We start from the raw sequence: 18430 nt of genomic DNA on the forward strand, positions 1-18430 counted from the left end.
CTTTTACACTATCCCCAGTGTTGGTAGAGAACCGTTCATCCTTTCACACTCTCCTAGTGTGGGCAGAGAACCCTTCGTCCCTTCACACTCTCCTAGTGTGGGTGGAGAACCCTTCGTCCTTTCACACTCTCCTAGTGTGGGCAGAGAACCTGTGGTTGTTCACACTCTCTAAGTGTTGACAGAGAACTGAATCTCTTTGACAGATCATCTCACAAGAATTCTAGAAGTAAGAAAAAAAGAATGACGTAATCTCAAATCACAAGTAGAGATTCTTACCTTTGAACACCAAGTGAAGTCTTCACGCTCCAGTGGTAGGAATCCTCCTTTGAATGCACTCTCACACTTTCTTCTTGACTCTTCTTTTAGTAGGCATGAAGATCAATGAGCAAAAAGATTGGGTGGAAGTAAAAATTGGACCTTATAAAGGAGTGATAAGAAAAACTGTCGAAAAATTGCAAATATTCAAGTCAACAAAAAATGGATCATCCCGTACGATTGTGAATCGTCCTGGATGATTTTGCTTAAAGTGTCGGAAATGATCATAATGAATATTGGTACGAACTATGTTCATACACGATCATCATTCCGTACGAACTAGGTTCATCCAGGCGAATAGTTATTTCATCGGTCGGTTCCTTAATTACCACAAGATGTAACCAACTTACTTAAGTCAGTTCCCATCATCTTGGGACAAACAGGAGTTCGTCCGTACAAAATTTTTACAGAGGGAAACTCGTCCTGGCATGATTATGAATTTTGTCTGAACAAATTTTTACAGAGAAGACTTCATTTGGGTACGATTTGAATTTCGTCTGGATGAAATTTTTACAGAGCCTAAGTCATCCTAGCACGATTATAGATTTCGTCTGAATGAAATTTTTATAGAGCCTAACTCGTCCTGGGACGAAAATAATTTTTTCCTAGACGATCAGGACTTAGAAAAATTTTCTCCAACTCCTGTTCGCACCATTGCTCTTAAAAGGAGATAACTGAGCTGATCGTCCCATACGAATCGTATTCGTCCCGTACGATCAGTACAAAATTTTTAAGATCTCCTCAAGTGTGTGTGTTTATTCACTCAATTACAATCACTCCCGCTCAAACTTAATTCATACAAAATTTACAAGATATAAAATAGAAGATATCTCATGTTGAATTTGATTTGAAGTCTCCAGTAGTTTGGAGTTCGATTTTCCTGAAATGTTAGTACACACAAGTGCAAAAACAAATTTTCCAAAAAGTGTTAGGAGATAACTACACATAAAACAATAATATTTGGAATCATCGAAACTATACAAGTTACAAGAATGTAAAATATACAAATAGAAACTATCTTAACATAATGTTTACACTATATTCCACGTGTTACTTTATAGAAAGTATTCAACTTTAAAATCATATACTTGATAAGGAAATTGAGGTGCATTCTTTAATCTGAACTCCATGACTTTGTAGTAGTAAATCCCTATCAACCTTCTAAATGTTTTATATTTTTCCTCTACACGATCCATTTTAATTTAATCATATCCATATAAGCCAACCATAAAGGAGAATATTTCATGCGAGGAAGTGACATCTACCATGAGTTCTCAATAATTAACTTTTAGACTTCAACCATGACATACTACTTGATATTGAGTCATATACGTCGATGTGCTTCTTTTATTAAAACTATTTCTAGTTGAATCATTAATTTATGAACTACTATGTATGGAGATAATCAGTGCATCTCTTCATAACTCCAAGGAAAGTAGTTTTTAAATTTTGATAATATTTGAATCATGTTGTTCGCCTCATCCAAATTCAATAAAGAACTGATAAAGCTCAGATGAGGGTCTTTCTCGATGCCCAAATTTATTTCTTTAGATCATCAGTTATATATATTTAATTTCCTCTTCAGGTTCAGGAGGTACATCCCTAAATTAAGAGTCATCCAAATCATCTGAAGCTTCTAAATAGAGTTCTTTAAAAGACTATAAAACTCTAGAATATTTGATATAACTACGCAATATTCATCATTGTCATCAAATTAATACAAAGTTTCAAAGCCAATACTCAATCTTAATGTATATTTATTATATTTTGTATTCCACAGGCATTCAAATTACTTGCATCACCTCTAGTTCAATTTGAAGATGTTACACCTTATTAAATTTGTTTATAGAATTTGAATACCAATCAAAAAATAGTTTTTCTTATTATCGCATCCATGAATGGATCATCGATGATTACATCAATTTCTGGAGGTTTACTACTAGCAGAAGGTATAAATATATTGGGTTTACTATTAGGGTTCAAAGAAATAAAGTCTTTCACCTACAACCTTTTTACATCATTCTGGGATAGTGGGGTTAAGGAAATATTTTCCAAATAACTTTTTAACCTCCCTAGTATAGATAAATCTAATATATCTAACTTAGAAATTTGGACCTTATCCTCGTCATTACTAATTTATATATAAATCTCAAACTTTGGCTGATTTATGAATTTTTTATATTCTACAGCCTCCGGGTCATTCCGAAGCATATATTATTCTTCCTTCGAGCTAGATTCCAAATGAATATGTATTGTAGGTTTCCTTATTTTTCATATATTGATTTTACTTTTCTTGTATTATTTGATTTTTCCATCCTCGATCTCTTCAAATATATTATTGTACCATTCTACCACCTCTTTGTAAGGGAGCAAAACGTGACCAGTGAATGTCATGTTTGAGATTAGAACACTACTCTTTTTTTTTTTGTATTTTTCCTTTTTATCTTTTTTCTTTTACTTCTACTTTAGTTAGTATGAGATTTTTAGATAAAATAATCTACTTCTTAGGTCGATAGTATGAAGCATCTTCATATATACTGACTCTGGGAATCAAAAATGTTTGTATGCCACCTTTAATATAGTGTTCAACTCTCTCTTGAGAGAAATCGATACAATGGTGTAGGGTGGGAAGTACCATTATGTATTCATGGAGTTAGGGTCAATACAGGAGAGTGTTAATATATACTTTGAACTCTATTATATGGAATTTAGCATCAATTTTTAGGGTTTCTATTTCTTAAAGGAAGGTGATTGAACCCAGAGCCCTCTCTTCCTTCTTGTTGAATCCTTGCAATATATTTTTATGGGAGATGAGTTTACGAGTGTCCACCCTTTTGTATGCAAGAGTTCTAAGAGTCACAATGTTGACTGATGCCCTCATATAAACAAGCATATGAGATACTTTAAAGTTATCTATATTAATATAAATATATAACAGATGATTATGATCTATAGTACCCAACAACAGATCATCATCAGAAAATGTGACACCTTGAACTTCCTTGAAAAAGAGAGTTTCTTTTTTTCACTATGTTGACACTAGCAGGTCCATAAATATATCTATATTAAGTAAATCCTAAACTAAAGCATCCCTCATTTCTTCAAAGAGAATTAGATCATAATAAATTCTTAGTATTATAAGAGGTTTTCTAAAGAGCGCTAAAATATTATAATCCACCTTTGAAATCTCTATATTCTCTACATCTAGCTGTTGAACTTATTGAGGTTTGTTGAAAACTTTTAGATTATCTACAACCTATTTCAAATTATCAGTAGTTATAACTCATGGAGGTAAGACTTTACCACTACAAAGGTTAACTTTCACTACTTCTTTAGAGGAAGGATCTTTATTGGGTTTTGATTATTGATCATTGATCCTCATCTTGTTGTCTTATGGTGGACTATCTGAATCAGATGCTTGTAATTATATATTTATAGGACCACCTTATACATAAAAAATAGTTAAATAACAATTATAATAGTATTGAAATTATTATTATACAACATTTATAGGTATTCTTTTAGAATTATTTTGGGCATTGTTTATATTTTGATCCAGATACTCGTTAGAAGAAATAAATATGATATACACGGAATCCTCTTTTATTACTTTCTAAGTCCCAGGAGAGACGAAATTAAAGATATATAGAGTTACTAGTTTAAGGGAAATATGTTTACGAATTGTAAAAATAAGAAATTTATCATATCCTAAATTCCTCTATTAAAGCAAAAGGAGCTTGATCAACTCGTACTTCCTTAGGATCTCTGGTTGAAATGTTATTCTTCTTCTCCTCACGAACTACCAGATCAACCTGGATGGGATTTTGTACTCTCAGAAGCTCCTAAAAATATGAACAACATAATTTGTTTATGGTTCTTTTAAAATAATGGGATAGAGCTATACCCACCCATCATTAGGTTTTAAAATAAGAGGTGTAGAAAGTTCACCAAATATACATTTAGAAATTTTTTGGCTCAAATCCACTAATTCTTCTTTGGGTATCATAATTATACCATCTTTATAATTTTTTTTCATCCACTCTTTGAAAGTTATACAATCTTCCAACTCATTACCTAACATCTAATGATACAGATAATAGTGGGTTGCCCAGCTTTACTAACTTCTTTTGGTTTCTTGGTGCTAGGAAGTTTAAATCCTACCTTCTTCATGACACTCTTAAACTTTTTCTTGATGGCCTGTTATTTAAACTGATATATTTATTCCTAAAGAAGATGAACTTGTTCTTTTACTGCTCTGAAGTTAGATAAGGTCAAGGTCTAGACTGCTAGTCAACTTAAGGATAATTGTATATCTAATACTAAGGAGCTCGACTTGAATTTTTTTCCTCAATCTGCATCGACTATTTTCCCATATCAATAGCAAACACTACCCTTAATTTCTTTTCTAACACTTCATGAGATTTTAACTTGTTCATTTCTAAAGAAGCTGGATCTTTTAAGAATGATAGCTAAGAAGTTTCCCTCTTAGAGATTGGAGGCTTTACTTGAGTAGCTTATCGAAAGTTTTAATTAAAAAACCTTTCAGCAGAAAGGCTATTATTTTTAGAAGGGTCTCTATAGCATGCTATTTTTACAACTGTGGCTCACATCTCATGTTGAGGTTCGTCCAACCTAGGATATAGTCTACTAGACTTTCACCCAGCTTCTAGTTCTAAACTACGAGATCACTGACGGTGATGTGATACTTTCTACTGGCAAATCTGTTTACAAACATAGCTTCTAGGTAATTAAGGGTAAGGACCAACCCATTGGGCAGTTTTTCATACCAATCAAATGCAATACCAAATAAATAATTGACATCCTGCTTAAAAACAATGCATCACTACTTCCAATATTGCAGCAACTAGCTTTAAAATGAGCAAGGTGTTGTTTAGGATAACCTATACCATCAAAATTTTTGAAAAAGGCTGTGCAAATCCTTTTGATAAGAGACTAAATTTTATTCTTCCGGATATGATCCACCCCTTAGAACAAATATAGTACCCAAAGATTTTGCTAACGCCTCTCTAACTTATTTCTCTACCATTTTATTGATATCCATAGACAGCAATGATGGTCATTCAACCTTCACATGTTTTTTTAATGATTTATCTGGTGCTTCAATCCTGATTCCCTTATTCTGAATATTTAAGTGTACAGAATCATCAGGGGAAGAACAAACATTAGTATCCAGAATAAGAGGCACATTACTTGGCATGATAGAGATCATAACCATCATTTCCTTTGGTTTCTTCTCCATTTTGAGTATTTTTCTATATTTTTCATGCAATTATTCTAGTAGATGGTTAGTTGAATCACCTGTATCATCCTCATCATCATCATTGTTAACACTTCCTAATTGGTCCTTACCTTTTTGTCTCTCTTTGTATAGATGAACGACTATCAACCATGTTGACACTGTCGAACATCTCTTCCTTCAATTCCACATCTTCTAAAACTTCTTGCTTGTGGATCTGGTGGATACTTTCTTTTAGATGATCCACCATCTCCTCAATTGACTTCCCTTCCACATTATGATGGTCAATCAGAGTATATTCTCTAGCTGGGGATAATTCTTTCATATACTTTCCTTTCCTTGGTCTTTAATCAATGGCATAATTCCTATTAGCCATTAATGCAGTCAAAGTGTGAACCATCTTAGGCCACCAAATCCTCTCCAGATTAGATATTGAGGTTAATTGACTTGTAAAATTTAATTTCATCCTATTAAACTAAGAAAATGATTTGCACCTCATGAGTGGTGTCGATCAACCATTGATGGATGTTGACTTGAATGGTGAACAAAAGATATTATATGAAGATTTATAGACTAATGTGAAGACAGGGGAGATATGTAATTATACCCTCGACTGGCTAATGCTTCATACCTTAGAGCTCTAACAGGAGTTTGTTGACTATGCAGTGAACTGATGCTACATGTTGATCATGATATGAGATTTTCTTTAGCTCCCTATGATGATCTGTAATAATAATTGGTCGACTTTGACATGATTCCTGGAATTGTATTCTTCTTTTTATTGGAGGAGACCCTCCTCACCTTCCACTTGAGTGTTGTTGGACTTCAGTAGATATTACATCCTTAACACTTCTCGGAAATTCAATCTTTGATTGCTTGCAACCAATGGCACAATTAAGGATTAATCTATTCAATAAGTGCTTGAGTTTCCTTTCAATAAAGTGGGTAGGATAGGATCTCCACGGAATTTAGTGGGAGGAGAATTCATTATAAGTGATTTATTCTCTTATCCAGCATCAGCTCACAGTGGATGAAATATTCCACTAACTAGCTTTTTTTATAGAAAAAAATAAATTGCATTAATAATCAAAAGAATATATGGCAATTAAAAAAATGATTCCTCCTCTTTACATTAATGAAAGAAGGTGGAGTCTTACTCAAGCATAGATCTTTCCAAGCAAAATTGCTAATAAGAGCAAAGTTAGCACACGTGTCGGCTAACTTATTACCACTACTATCTATGCATTTGAAAATGGATACATGATCTTCCAAAAGCCATCAAAAACCTGCCTTTGCAGTCACGGAATAAACTTCCTATTCTAGCTTTTTAAGATGAGCCAAGCGAAGCATAAACATTGATTTTCAACCAATCGGGTGGAGGGGGATGCAAAATATTATACAACCTTATCAACTGGTTAGCATCCCAACTAACCGAGTTAAAATTTTAAAACATCTTTGATGTTGAATAGTAGCTCATGGCATTTACATCAATGAGAGCTCTGCTTTCTTTGACTCCTTCATATATGAATATGTTTGTAGCCTTCAAAGATAAAAATACCGCATTGAAAAAATGATTAAGAAGCATACATTTATGAAGTATTGTGTGTTCCAACCATGTGCAGCAGCTTTCAATATTATCAAACAAAGGGATACCAAATCCCCATTTGTTTAAGAGTAAGAAAACTTCTCTCACCTTAACACATTTGATAGCAACATGTTCCACCCCTTAAACTTCAATACAACATCTAGGACAAAGATCATTGCTCCAAAACCTTCTATAAACTAAAAACTGACTTGTAGGAATTGCATTTTTTAGAAGCCTCCACCAGAAAACTTTTACCCAAGAAATCAACTTTGCTTTCTTGATCCACTTATGAAACCTTGGCTCATCCTGTTGTTGTTGCGTACCTTCGAATGCCAATGCTGAGATTGACTTTCCTGAGTTCTGGTATATCAGTTCCAAGACATCTTTCTGAGCATTTTGATTTATTTTAATTTGCAATATCAGCTCTACCATCTCACTTCCAAATGATTTAAGAAGTTCATCCACAATCATGGTTTTATTACTGGTAATTTTTTCCAGCAAGACTACTTCATCCTCTTGAGGAACCACATAAGTTGGCCATTTATTGATGCATTTATCCATGATCCAAATGTCCCTATAAACATCAATTGATAAATCATTTGCAATGCACCATCTCACCATATAATCGGGGAGCTTACCTTTATCAATTATTAGTTTCAAGGAAGGTGAAAAGCATTTCTTGTCCTCTACAACTTCAATCTTTATACCATATTTAGGAACAAGTGATTTATGTAGTATTGAATTGTTATCTTGTAAGTGCCGCCAAGTCAATCGAGTTCTAAGAGCTGCAACCTTAGAAAATGAAGAAAACAATCCACGTTCTCCCCATTTATGTGGTTAGCACAACTCACCCCAGCTTACATAATGAACACCCAACCTTCTATTTGATTTAATCCAAAGAAAACTTCTACAAAGCTTATCAATTTCATGCAGCACATTTATAGGAGCAAGATAATGAGTACTATGGAAAGTTGGGTAAGATTGCAATATCGATTTGACCACAGTGATCTTACTAGCGAGAGATATGAATTTGGTCCCCTAAACAATAAGCATCCTCAAAGCTTTTCAACAATAAATTGAAAATCAGTGGCTACTAATCTTCATATTGCAATCTTTATACCAAGATAATAAAATTCTTTCACTGCTTTGTATCCCATAATCCGAGTGATGGATTTCTTACTCCTTCTATTAACAAATTTGCCAAACAAAATGGTTGATTTGTTAATATTAATGCATTACCCTGTCCACTTAAAGAAATTAGTAAGGACTCCTTTGATCTCTTTTGCCGCTTTCTTAGTAGCTTGAGAGAATATCATCACATTATATGTATATACTAAATGCGATATCCTTGGGCCACCGGGGCTGATTTTGATCCCAATAGCTCTTTGAGCAAAAGCATTGGTAAGTAGTTGTGAACAAAGAATGAGTAAAAGTGGAGATAAAGGACAACCTTATTTGAATCCACTCTACCTTCTATCCATTTTGACAAATTCCCATTAATAATCAAAGAAAATCTTTGGTCTTTCATACACTACAAAATAAATTTTGAGAATTTTGAAGAAAAGCAAAAATAATCCAAAACTTTCCTAAGAGTTGACCAACTCATTGAATCATATGCTTGCTCCATATCAATTTTAAATGAAACAAGTCCTTTAGATGATTTGGAATGGCTGAATTTGTGGAATATTTCTTGAGCAACCAGCACATGATCTGAAAGAGATATTCCTTTGACAAAAGCCATCTTCTCCACCAAAACTAGTTTAGGGATAATCGTTATCAACCTATTTAAGATCATCTTAGCTGACTCCTTGTAGACTGCATTACACAAGCTGATCGGTCTATATTTAGAAGGATCCAATGGGTTGCTCAATTTAGGAATGAGAACTATTAATGTGTCTTTACAACCTTTTTCCAACTCACCGTGACATAAAAAATGCTTTATTGTATTAAAAAAAATTAGTTTTGATGATGTTCTAATATCCCTTTATAAACGAATACGAAATCTCGTCATGACCTGGTGTAATATTGCCTTTAGTATATTCAATAACCCGCTCTATTTCTTCCATTGAGAAGTCACTGTCAAGCATATTTCTGTAACCATCAACCAAGGTGTTCTACGGCTGACGCCACCCGCATGAGATACAATCCCTCTGTTTCCATTTTTTATTGAAAAGCTGAAGTAACACTTCCTCTATTTGCGAATGCTCTTCCAACAAGTTTCCATTATCATCTTTAATTTTAAGAATGCTATTTGAATTCCTTCTAGCACTAGCATAATAATGGAAAAACTTGGTATTGATATCACAATCAACCAACCATTTTACTTTAGATCTATGCTTCCACCAATCATTTAGCCGAGCCATTATAGAGTTTAACTCATTAACTTTGTTTTTCAGCACCCATCATTATTCTTTCATCAGAAGTCCAGAATTCAACTCTTTAGGTTGAAGTTCCATAATCTCATCCAACAATTGATCTTTTAAGAGAATCATATCTTTATGTTTTTCCTTACTCCAATAACATAGAGCTTTCAGAGTTTTTTTTGAATTTGGTATTCAGAATATGAGCATAGATACCTTGATGCATCTTGTTCTATTACTTTTTCACCAAGGATAAGGATGCTGGATTTGAGGCCCAAACATCCTCAAATCTTATGATTCTCTTAGCCACAAGTTTAAAATCCATAAAGTTAAGTAAAATTGGACTATTGTTTGAAGATATTTTAGCTAAATGTCTAACAACCAAATGATAAGATAAATTTAAAACCATTGAGTTAAGAAAGCACCTATCTAATCTCTCCTGAATACGGGCTCCTCCAGTTTTGTTGTTGCACCAAGTAAATCTTGGACCAATGAAACTTACCTTATGGTAGTCATTATTAGAGAAAAAAGCTCTCATTTCTCTAGACCCTTGGGAAAATTGAAATCTCTACCAACTCTTTTGTCAATCTTTGAAGTTAGACAATTGAAATCACCTCCCACCACCATTGGAGCATTGGTCGAAGAATGCAGTTTGAACATCTCCCAAAGCTCCCTCCTTTTATACATATTTTTATTTCCATACACATAAGCAATCCTCTAAATACCCTTGTTGTTAGTTTTTCAAATCACCAATAACACATTGAGAAGAAGAATCAATAATTTGGAAATCATCAAAATTAGAATTCTATAAAATAATAATGCCTCCCAACAACCCCTCTGAAGGCATAATAAAAAAGTTCCAGCCATCACCAACTAGCAATTTGACCTCATTTGTATCAATTGTCAATAATTTGGTCTCTACTAATCCCAAAAAGAAAACACAATACATTTTAAAAAATTCTTTTAAGGTATAGAGAAGCACCTTTCTTCCTGGCTCCTCTACAGTTCCAAAATGCTATCGAAGACATTAATGAGAGAGAGTGGATGAGATCCCCAGAGTACCTTTGATCTCCATCTCCAATCTTCTATTCCTTGTGTTAGAACTAATAAGCCCAAGATCCCTCAATTGTGTAGATTTTTTCTTTTTGACATGAGTGAATCCAACTTCTCTATTCTCCAGTCCAGTATCCCCATTCAAATGCAAGGAATCAACATTTTCAATAACAGTAGGTTCTTCAAATAACACTACCTCCTCTATCTTTTCCTGCACTATTTCACCTTCTTCAACTACATCTAAAAGAGCATTAAACTTGTCATCAGTTGTATGAATGATGGAATTATTTCCCATCAGAATTCCTTCCTCCTAGAAAGAAGTTGCATGTTCAACCTGATTTGGTATGTCATCAGCTGTATCCGGTACAAAATTTTGAACCATTTCTTCATTGAACAATACTAGAGCCTCCATATTATTCAGTATTTTTCCTTCAGCATTTTTCCAAATAGTGGTCTATTTTGGTTTTTGATTAAATCTTTTGAAGATTGAATTCCTAGAATTTTTTCTTCCTCAGCTAACAACAAAACAAGGCCATAGCCCTCACTATCAGTGCTAGTATCTCTGCTCACCTTATCCTATTTACTTCAACCATAAATGGAAAAATACAATTTAAAATGTTCTCTTTATTGATAGATGAATCTCTCGTATCCACCTTATTGGTTTTACAATCAACTTTGCTCTGTCCAGTCAACCCACAATTGAAATAAAAGATAAGAACTTTTTTGTATTCTATTCTTTTATAGAATTTCCCATAACAAAAAAATAATTAGCTGAAGAGAGATTTTGCATGTTAAGATGTATGCTTGGGATGTTAGATCCTAACATTTAAATTTCTTTTATATGTTTAATTATTCTTTTTGATGTTGTCAAAGGGGGAGAAAAACTATATATGTTGGTCATAATTCATTTTACATGCATATATTTAGGGGGAGAATTATTTGCATATTTCTCAATTATTATATATATTTTTCTAATGCTTAAATGTTATGATAAAAGGTCAATTTGCATCTTTATTATAATTATACCCAACATAAGTTTGTCATCATCAAAAAGGGGGAGATTGTTGATATTATCTACCTCATGACCTATTTTAGAGATTTTGATGATAACAAACATATGCTTGGATGCTCTAATGTGTGTGCTAAGTATTTCATTTAAATTTAACTAATTTGTTTTACATCTATTTATTAAAGTATGATTAATATATATATATATATATATATATTATAATATTATTATATTAATATTCAATATATCCTTTAATATTTAAAAATGTGCATGAGGTTTCATTTTGCTGAACATGATATTATGTTGTCAGAAACGTAATCTAATTTTTATTGCATGAGATTGTTTAGATTCTATAGATATAAATAGATAGGTTATATGACTCATTTGAATGTCATTGGAACTTATAATGAATTTCCAAAATTTATCTGATTTAAATAGAATATGCTGCTAGCCATTTTAGCCTTATTTTGGATGCATATGAAGACTTTTTGACCTTCCCATATGGCTAGCTTTTTTATAGCCGTTCGAATCTCATATATTTTTAATATAAATGAATTCTTAATGAAATATAATATTATTAGTTGAAAGAAAACATATTAGAATAATATTTTTATTCAAATGTGTCTTTACTTACCCTTTCTCTTTAAATACCTCTCTTCTTCCTCATGTAAGGGCTTCTCAAACAAGAAAATCTCTAGCAATTCAAATATTCTTCCTTCCTTTTTTACATGCTAAATCTTGAGAGGAGAAGCCTTGATTTTATTCAAAGAGCTCTTTTCATTTGTGAGATTGAAATCGTTGTTGGAAAGCATCAACACACAAAACCGAGTAACATCTCTTGAGTTCTTGAGTTTGCTTTCCATCTCTAAATCTTTACTTGCTATTCTTTTAGTTTTCACCATAGAGGAAAGGGTTAAAACTACACAAACTTTGCCTAGAGATTGGAGATATTCTTAAAGCATCCTAAAGAATTGATCCTAGAAGAACCTTCTGAAGGTGTTAGGACTAGGCATAGAGTTAGGAAGGAATTGAATCACTCTGCCTTTATCTCAATGAATGAACCCACCAATATCAATCAAGCCCTTTCTGATGAGTTTTAGATCTTAGCCATGCAAGAGGAATTAAACCAATTTGTTAGGATTAATGTTTGGGAGCTTGTATAAAGACCAAAGGGACAATGTGTAGTTGGAACCAAATGGATCTTTAAGAATAAGATGAATGATTCTAGTGTGGTGGTTAGGAATAAGGCAAGATTGGTGGCTAAGGGGTACAACCAAATATAAGGGATTGATTTTGAGGAAACCTTTGCCCCTGTAGCTAGATTGGAAGCCATTAGAGTGTTATTAGCCTTTGCCTATTATAAGAGATTTAAGCTTTTCCAAATGGACGTTAAAAGTGCCTTTTTAAATGGGTAATAAAAGAGGATGTGTTTGTTGAGCAACCCCCAGGTTTTGAGTGTTTTTAATTTCTGAATCATGTTTTTAAATTAAAAAAGGTCTTATATGGATTAAAGTAGGCACCTAGAGCTTGGTGTGAGAGGCTTAGCACATTCTTACTAGATAGGGAGTTTGTTAAGGAGAGCGTAGGCACCAATCATTTTATGAGGAAAGTAGAAAATGAATTACTCATTGTTCAGATCTTTATTGATGATATACTTTTTGGATCTTCTCATAAAAGACTATGTAATGATTTTTTCTAAAATAATGAGTAGGGAATTTGAGATGAGTATGAAAGGAGAGTTGTCCAACTTTTAGAGGTTTAGCATAAGACAACTGGATGATGGGACCTTTCTAAATCAATCAATGTACATAAAGGACATCTTAAAGAAATATGAAATGGATAAAGCCAAGTTAATTAATACTCCCATGTCCACTCGTGTTCAGTTGGGTAAAGACCCAAATAGAAAATCAGTTGATCAAAAGAAGTACAAAGGGATGATTGGATCTTTACTTTACCAGAATACTAGATGACCTGATGTAATATTTAGTGTCTATATCTGTACTAGATTTTTAACTGATCCTAAAGAATCCCACCTGATTGCAATTAAGAGAATTCTTGGATATTTCTTAGGGACCCAAAACTTAGGAATCTGATATCCTAGGCACAACACTTCTTTTAAGATTATTAGATATTCTGATTCTAATTTTGCAGGATATATGGTAGATAGAAAAAGTACTTATGGGACTTGCCAATTCATATGACAGTCTTTATTCTTCTGGTCCAATAGAAATCAAATCTCTGTTGCACTTTCCACTGCTGAAGTAGAGTACATTGCCTTAGGGAGTTGTGTTGCCCAAGTCCTTTAGTTGAAGCAGCAAGTTCTATATTTAGGATTACCAGTATGAACAAATTTGATTCTTTGTGACAACACGAGTGCCATCTACATTTCTAAGAATCCTATCCAACATTCAAGAACCAAGCACATAGATATAAGACATTACTTTATTAGAGATCATGTGACCAAATGAGACATTGAGTTACACCATGTGGAAATTGAGAATCAACTGGCTGACATCTTTACTAAACCACTGGCCTTCGACACATTCAGTTTATAACATTATGTTATGCATGCAATGTTGATTTATTTTCAAAAGCTTTGAGATTTATTTTTAGTAAATCATGCTCAATTATCAAATCAGATTTGTTTTTATTTAAATCATCAAATTCATCAAGTAAAGACATGTGATTGCTATCAAGTAGAGTGTGATCTTTGCTTAAACTTTCATGCTTTTTTTGTAAATTCAAAAACTTCAATTTTAAACTAGCATGCTTTTTCTTTAGTTTCTTATATGATGCATACATTTTCTCACAAATTTCAAGTAATTGATCATTGGTTAGTTCACATATCTCTTCTTGATCAGATTGACCAAGATGATCACCCATTAAACACAAATTTGTTATCTCATCTTCAACTTCAGTCTCAGATGAGTCAGATGCAGAATCCGCCCAGAAAACTTTTTGGTACTACTTCTTGTCCTTCCTATATTTGAGTCTCTTCACCCTTCTCCTTGCTTGGGTGCTCTTTAAGTACAAGAAAATCAGCTTTAACATGTTCAGGCTTCCTGCATTCAAAGCAAACAACATCAAAAAGAACTTTTATAATTTTTGTTATACTTACCTCTTTTGCACTTCTGATGATACTTATTGTTCTTTCTTAAAAAGCTTTTAAATTGCCTGGTGATGAAGGCAACATTATCATTTTTAGATCTGGAAAAATCAGTGTCTGTGTTGTTGGTCTTTAGTGCCACTGTTTTTTCCTTTTTTAGACCTGCATCAAGATTTCTTTGATTCATCACTTGCTCGTAAGCAATTAGTGATTCAAGTAAATTATTAACATAATAAATATTTAAATCTTTAGATTCAATAATTGCAGTGATCTTAGAATCAAAAGAAAAAGGTAAGCATCTCAAAATATTATTGACCTTTTCATAATTAATTATCTTCCAAAAGCATGCAATGATGTGACAATTTGAGTAAACTTTGTATACATATCAGAAATTGATTCAGAAGGATTCATACGAAAAAGTTCGTAATCATGTAATAGAATATTCAATCTAGATTATTTAACTTCATTGGTTCCTTCATAAGTTACACACAATATATCCCAAATTTCTTTACCAGTTTCACAAGTTGAAACACGCATATAATCTTCATATTTCAAAGCACAGAAAAAATAATTCAAGCATTTTGCATTAAGTTGTGCTAAATCACTTTAATCAAAAGTCCATTCAGTAAAAGGAAGTTCAATTTTAATGTCATTAATTTCACGAGAAGGTGGTGTATAACCTTCTTTAACAAGCATCCACATACGATAATCAAGCGATTGTAATAATGTAGACATGCGAGTTTTCTAAAAATCAAAAGGAATATTGTCAAACAAATGTGATCGTGTAATAAAATATCCTTCTGTTGTATTACGATTACCGAAGTTAGCCACCGATCAAAATTCAAAAGTTTTTAAAACTATATTTTATGAACCTGGCTCTGATACCACTTAAAAGTGCTCTAATGGTACTAGAAAGTTCGACAGGGATGTTAAGCCTTTATGAACTAGCCCCAAGGCTAACCAAGAAGGGGGTGAATTGGTATTTTAAAAAATCTTTAGATCAAAACACAATCTTAAAACAAAAACCAAGATTCACCACAGAAATCAAAGTGCGAAAATTAAATGCGGAAGCAGTAATAAAAAACATATAAATTTATAGTGGTTTGGTCAACGCGACCTACGTCCACTCCCAAGAGGCGCTCTCCGAGTATTGCACCAAACTTAGTCTCTCCTTTTGCCCCTACAGCAAGGCAGAGAAGCCTTTACAAACCTCCTTTTCACCAACCCAAGTGAGGCAGAGAACCCAATTCTTTTTGCTTCCTCCAAAAGCAGGCAGAGAACCCAACTACTTTGCTTCCTCCTGAAGCAGGTAGAGAACCTTGATCAGATACTGAAGTAGACCTCTCTAGAACCCCCAAGGAACTAAGGATGATAACTGGAGAGGACGACGGATCCTTGCTTGGAGCAACCTTTGTGAACCTCCTCATAAGATCCTCTCTCTCCCCCTTGCTCTCCCTCTCCTTTTGGCTCTCTCAGGTCAGAACAGCAGCAAAAGATGTTATAATGGATAGAACAAGTGCTCTTAAATAGAAGAGCTTCGGAATAGCTCATTATTGTAACAAACCGACTTTATCATCCTTTACGATCAGTGTAAATTAAGCTCAATCAACCAGGACGATTTGGGACGATTATAAGCTTTTTGTTCATATTGTTCAGGCCGATATAAAATCATCTTGTACGATTAGTACAAATCGATGAATACCGTCCAGATAATCGCACTAAATGGATGTCTGGACGATGAAAAAATAGCTTGATCGTCTAGGACGATCGTGAGATCGTCCCGGACGATTGGTTCAAATCCATGAAAATCGTCTAGAGCATCGCCCTGAATAGAAGCTGGCTGATGTTTGGTCATCCAGGGATAACTAAGGTTTGTAAACTTATCGTCCCGACCGATCCTGCGATTGTCCTGGATGATATGATCGAGTAATCAAACCTTTAATGCTTTCATTAATTACCAGATTAATTTAAGCATAATTGTGTTGCATCGTCCAGGACGATGTCCTAAACAATGTCAAAAAATAAACAATACATAAATAGATCTGACGGCTGATTCTTTTTTATTTGAGCCTATCGTCCCGACCGATACAAAGATCATCTAGAATGATGTGCTTAATGACGGCTGCCTTAACCAGGATGCCCAAATTAGGATTTCTGTTTTTAGCTTATTGTCCAGGCCAATTTTCAGATCGTCCCGGACGATGTGAGAAAAAACAGATAATCTAAATCAGACAGAAAAAATTCCCCCAAGTGTGTATGTGTAAGGTTACTTAGCATTAGGAACCACACCGTTTATAATAGACTCAAGAAAGGAAAAAGTTTACAAACTGACTCAGATCTAGTCTACCCTAATCTTGAGCTGGTTCAAATTGCAATCTGATCTTGTATACCTAAAATATTAGTAGCCAAGACAGTCGTAGAGAACAAAAGTGTTTGTTATCATCAAAATCATATTGCCTAAAAACAGATTCGCAATAATGTCAATATAAGTTATTATATTGATTATCTATATTAAAACATAATAAGATGGTTCTTTAAACTTCATGATATGATATGCAGGTCAAATAGGCCGCCATCTAAAGTTCATAAAAAATAAGAAATGATTTTTATTATATAAATGCTAGATAGAAATATTAGTGAATCAAACAATTAATATATTTAAATAATATTACATGACATTACAAGTCACAGTACTAAACAACATCTATACTACCATATAAAGGTTGAGTGAGTAGGCCCATTGCTCTCCCCGAATAAAACTTTACCTTTCTCATTTCATTTTCCTAGTACAGTTATAAAACGCAAAAATAGAATAGGGACATAATAAAGTTATGAACCAAATTTGATAAACTCCAGCATTTGTTTTGCACATTGATCACTTTTGTTCATTTGTTTACAGCTCTTTTTTTATAAGAACGTTCTTTCAACATGCTCACATATGTTTTTTTCTGGTATTCAATAGGTAGTCGGTGGGTCATAGAATGTAAACTCGTAGTTCATGGACCCACAGGGAACTTGCCTGAGAGCCACCGAGAGTCAAGATCCAATTCAACGGGACATTCAGAGCGAAGTCGTGCCTCAAACAGACAATCAATGGTTCTCGCGAATTACTGAACTTGGCACTCACCCACCAATAATGACTAGCATCCAAAGCCACTCGTCGCAATCTATGACAGAGCACCGTTAACCATGATCATCATCTCAACTATAGGAATAAGTGGGTTGCAGCTCATCCCATTACAATCGATCAACCCTAGAGCTTATCATCCCCCACAACTCAAGTACACTCTCCTCCTATTATAGGCAATCCAGAGCTCCAGCATAGATCACCGAAAACTTCAGAATAATGAAAGTTTATGAAAAGTCATGTTACGAGGGATAGGCCAACAAGTGATGGCTTGCATAGGGGAAGTGATGTAGGCAAAGAGGAGGTCAACACAATTCTATGGGGCCTTGGTATTTTCGGTTTTGACTTTAGTTGTTGAATTTTTAGTTGGTGCAAGCTCATTAATATCTAATAGAAGTGTAGCTCATTATGAGCTGATGTTTAGTTATAAAATTAATGTTTGGGAGCTAGATTAGATGAGTAGAACTTGTTCTTTCATATTCCTCTTGAATTAAAGCTGCTGCAGTTTTTTTTCTTCTCTGGTTTTCTCTCCCACGGGCTGCTGCAGAGTGTCTCTTGGGTTGCTTTTGCACGGCTAGCTCAGGATTTATTTCCTGTGGTCCCTCCTTTTCCCAATTG

General features: G+C 33.8%; 1 protein-coding gene across 2 annotated transcripts in view; it reads right to left on the reverse strand.

The window, feature by feature from the left end:
• Positions 1-14647: 14647 nt before the first annotated feature.
• Positions 14648-18430, reverse strand: part of LOC110113285 (aspartic proteinase-like protein 2) — a 77898-nt gene continuing 74115 nt past the window's right edge. For both annotated transcript variants that reach the window (XM_028697367.1, XM_028697366.1), the window contains exon 9: positions 14648-14847. In XM_028697367.1, the coding sequence (XP_028553200.1) occupies positions 14663-14847 (185 nt within the window). In that variant the 3' untranslated portion in view covers positions 14648-14662. The remainder of the gene's footprint in view (positions 14848-18430) is intronic.

Source organism: Dendrobium catenatum, unplaced genomic scaffold (genome assembly GCF_001605985.2).
Source record: "Dendrobium catenatum unplaced genomic scaffold, ASM160598v2 fragScaff_scaffold_920, whole genome shotgun sequence".
In the NCBI taxonomy this organism is placed as follows: Eukaryota; Viridiplantae; Streptophyta; class Magnoliopsida; order Asparagales; family Orchidaceae; genus Dendrobium; species Dendrobium catenatum.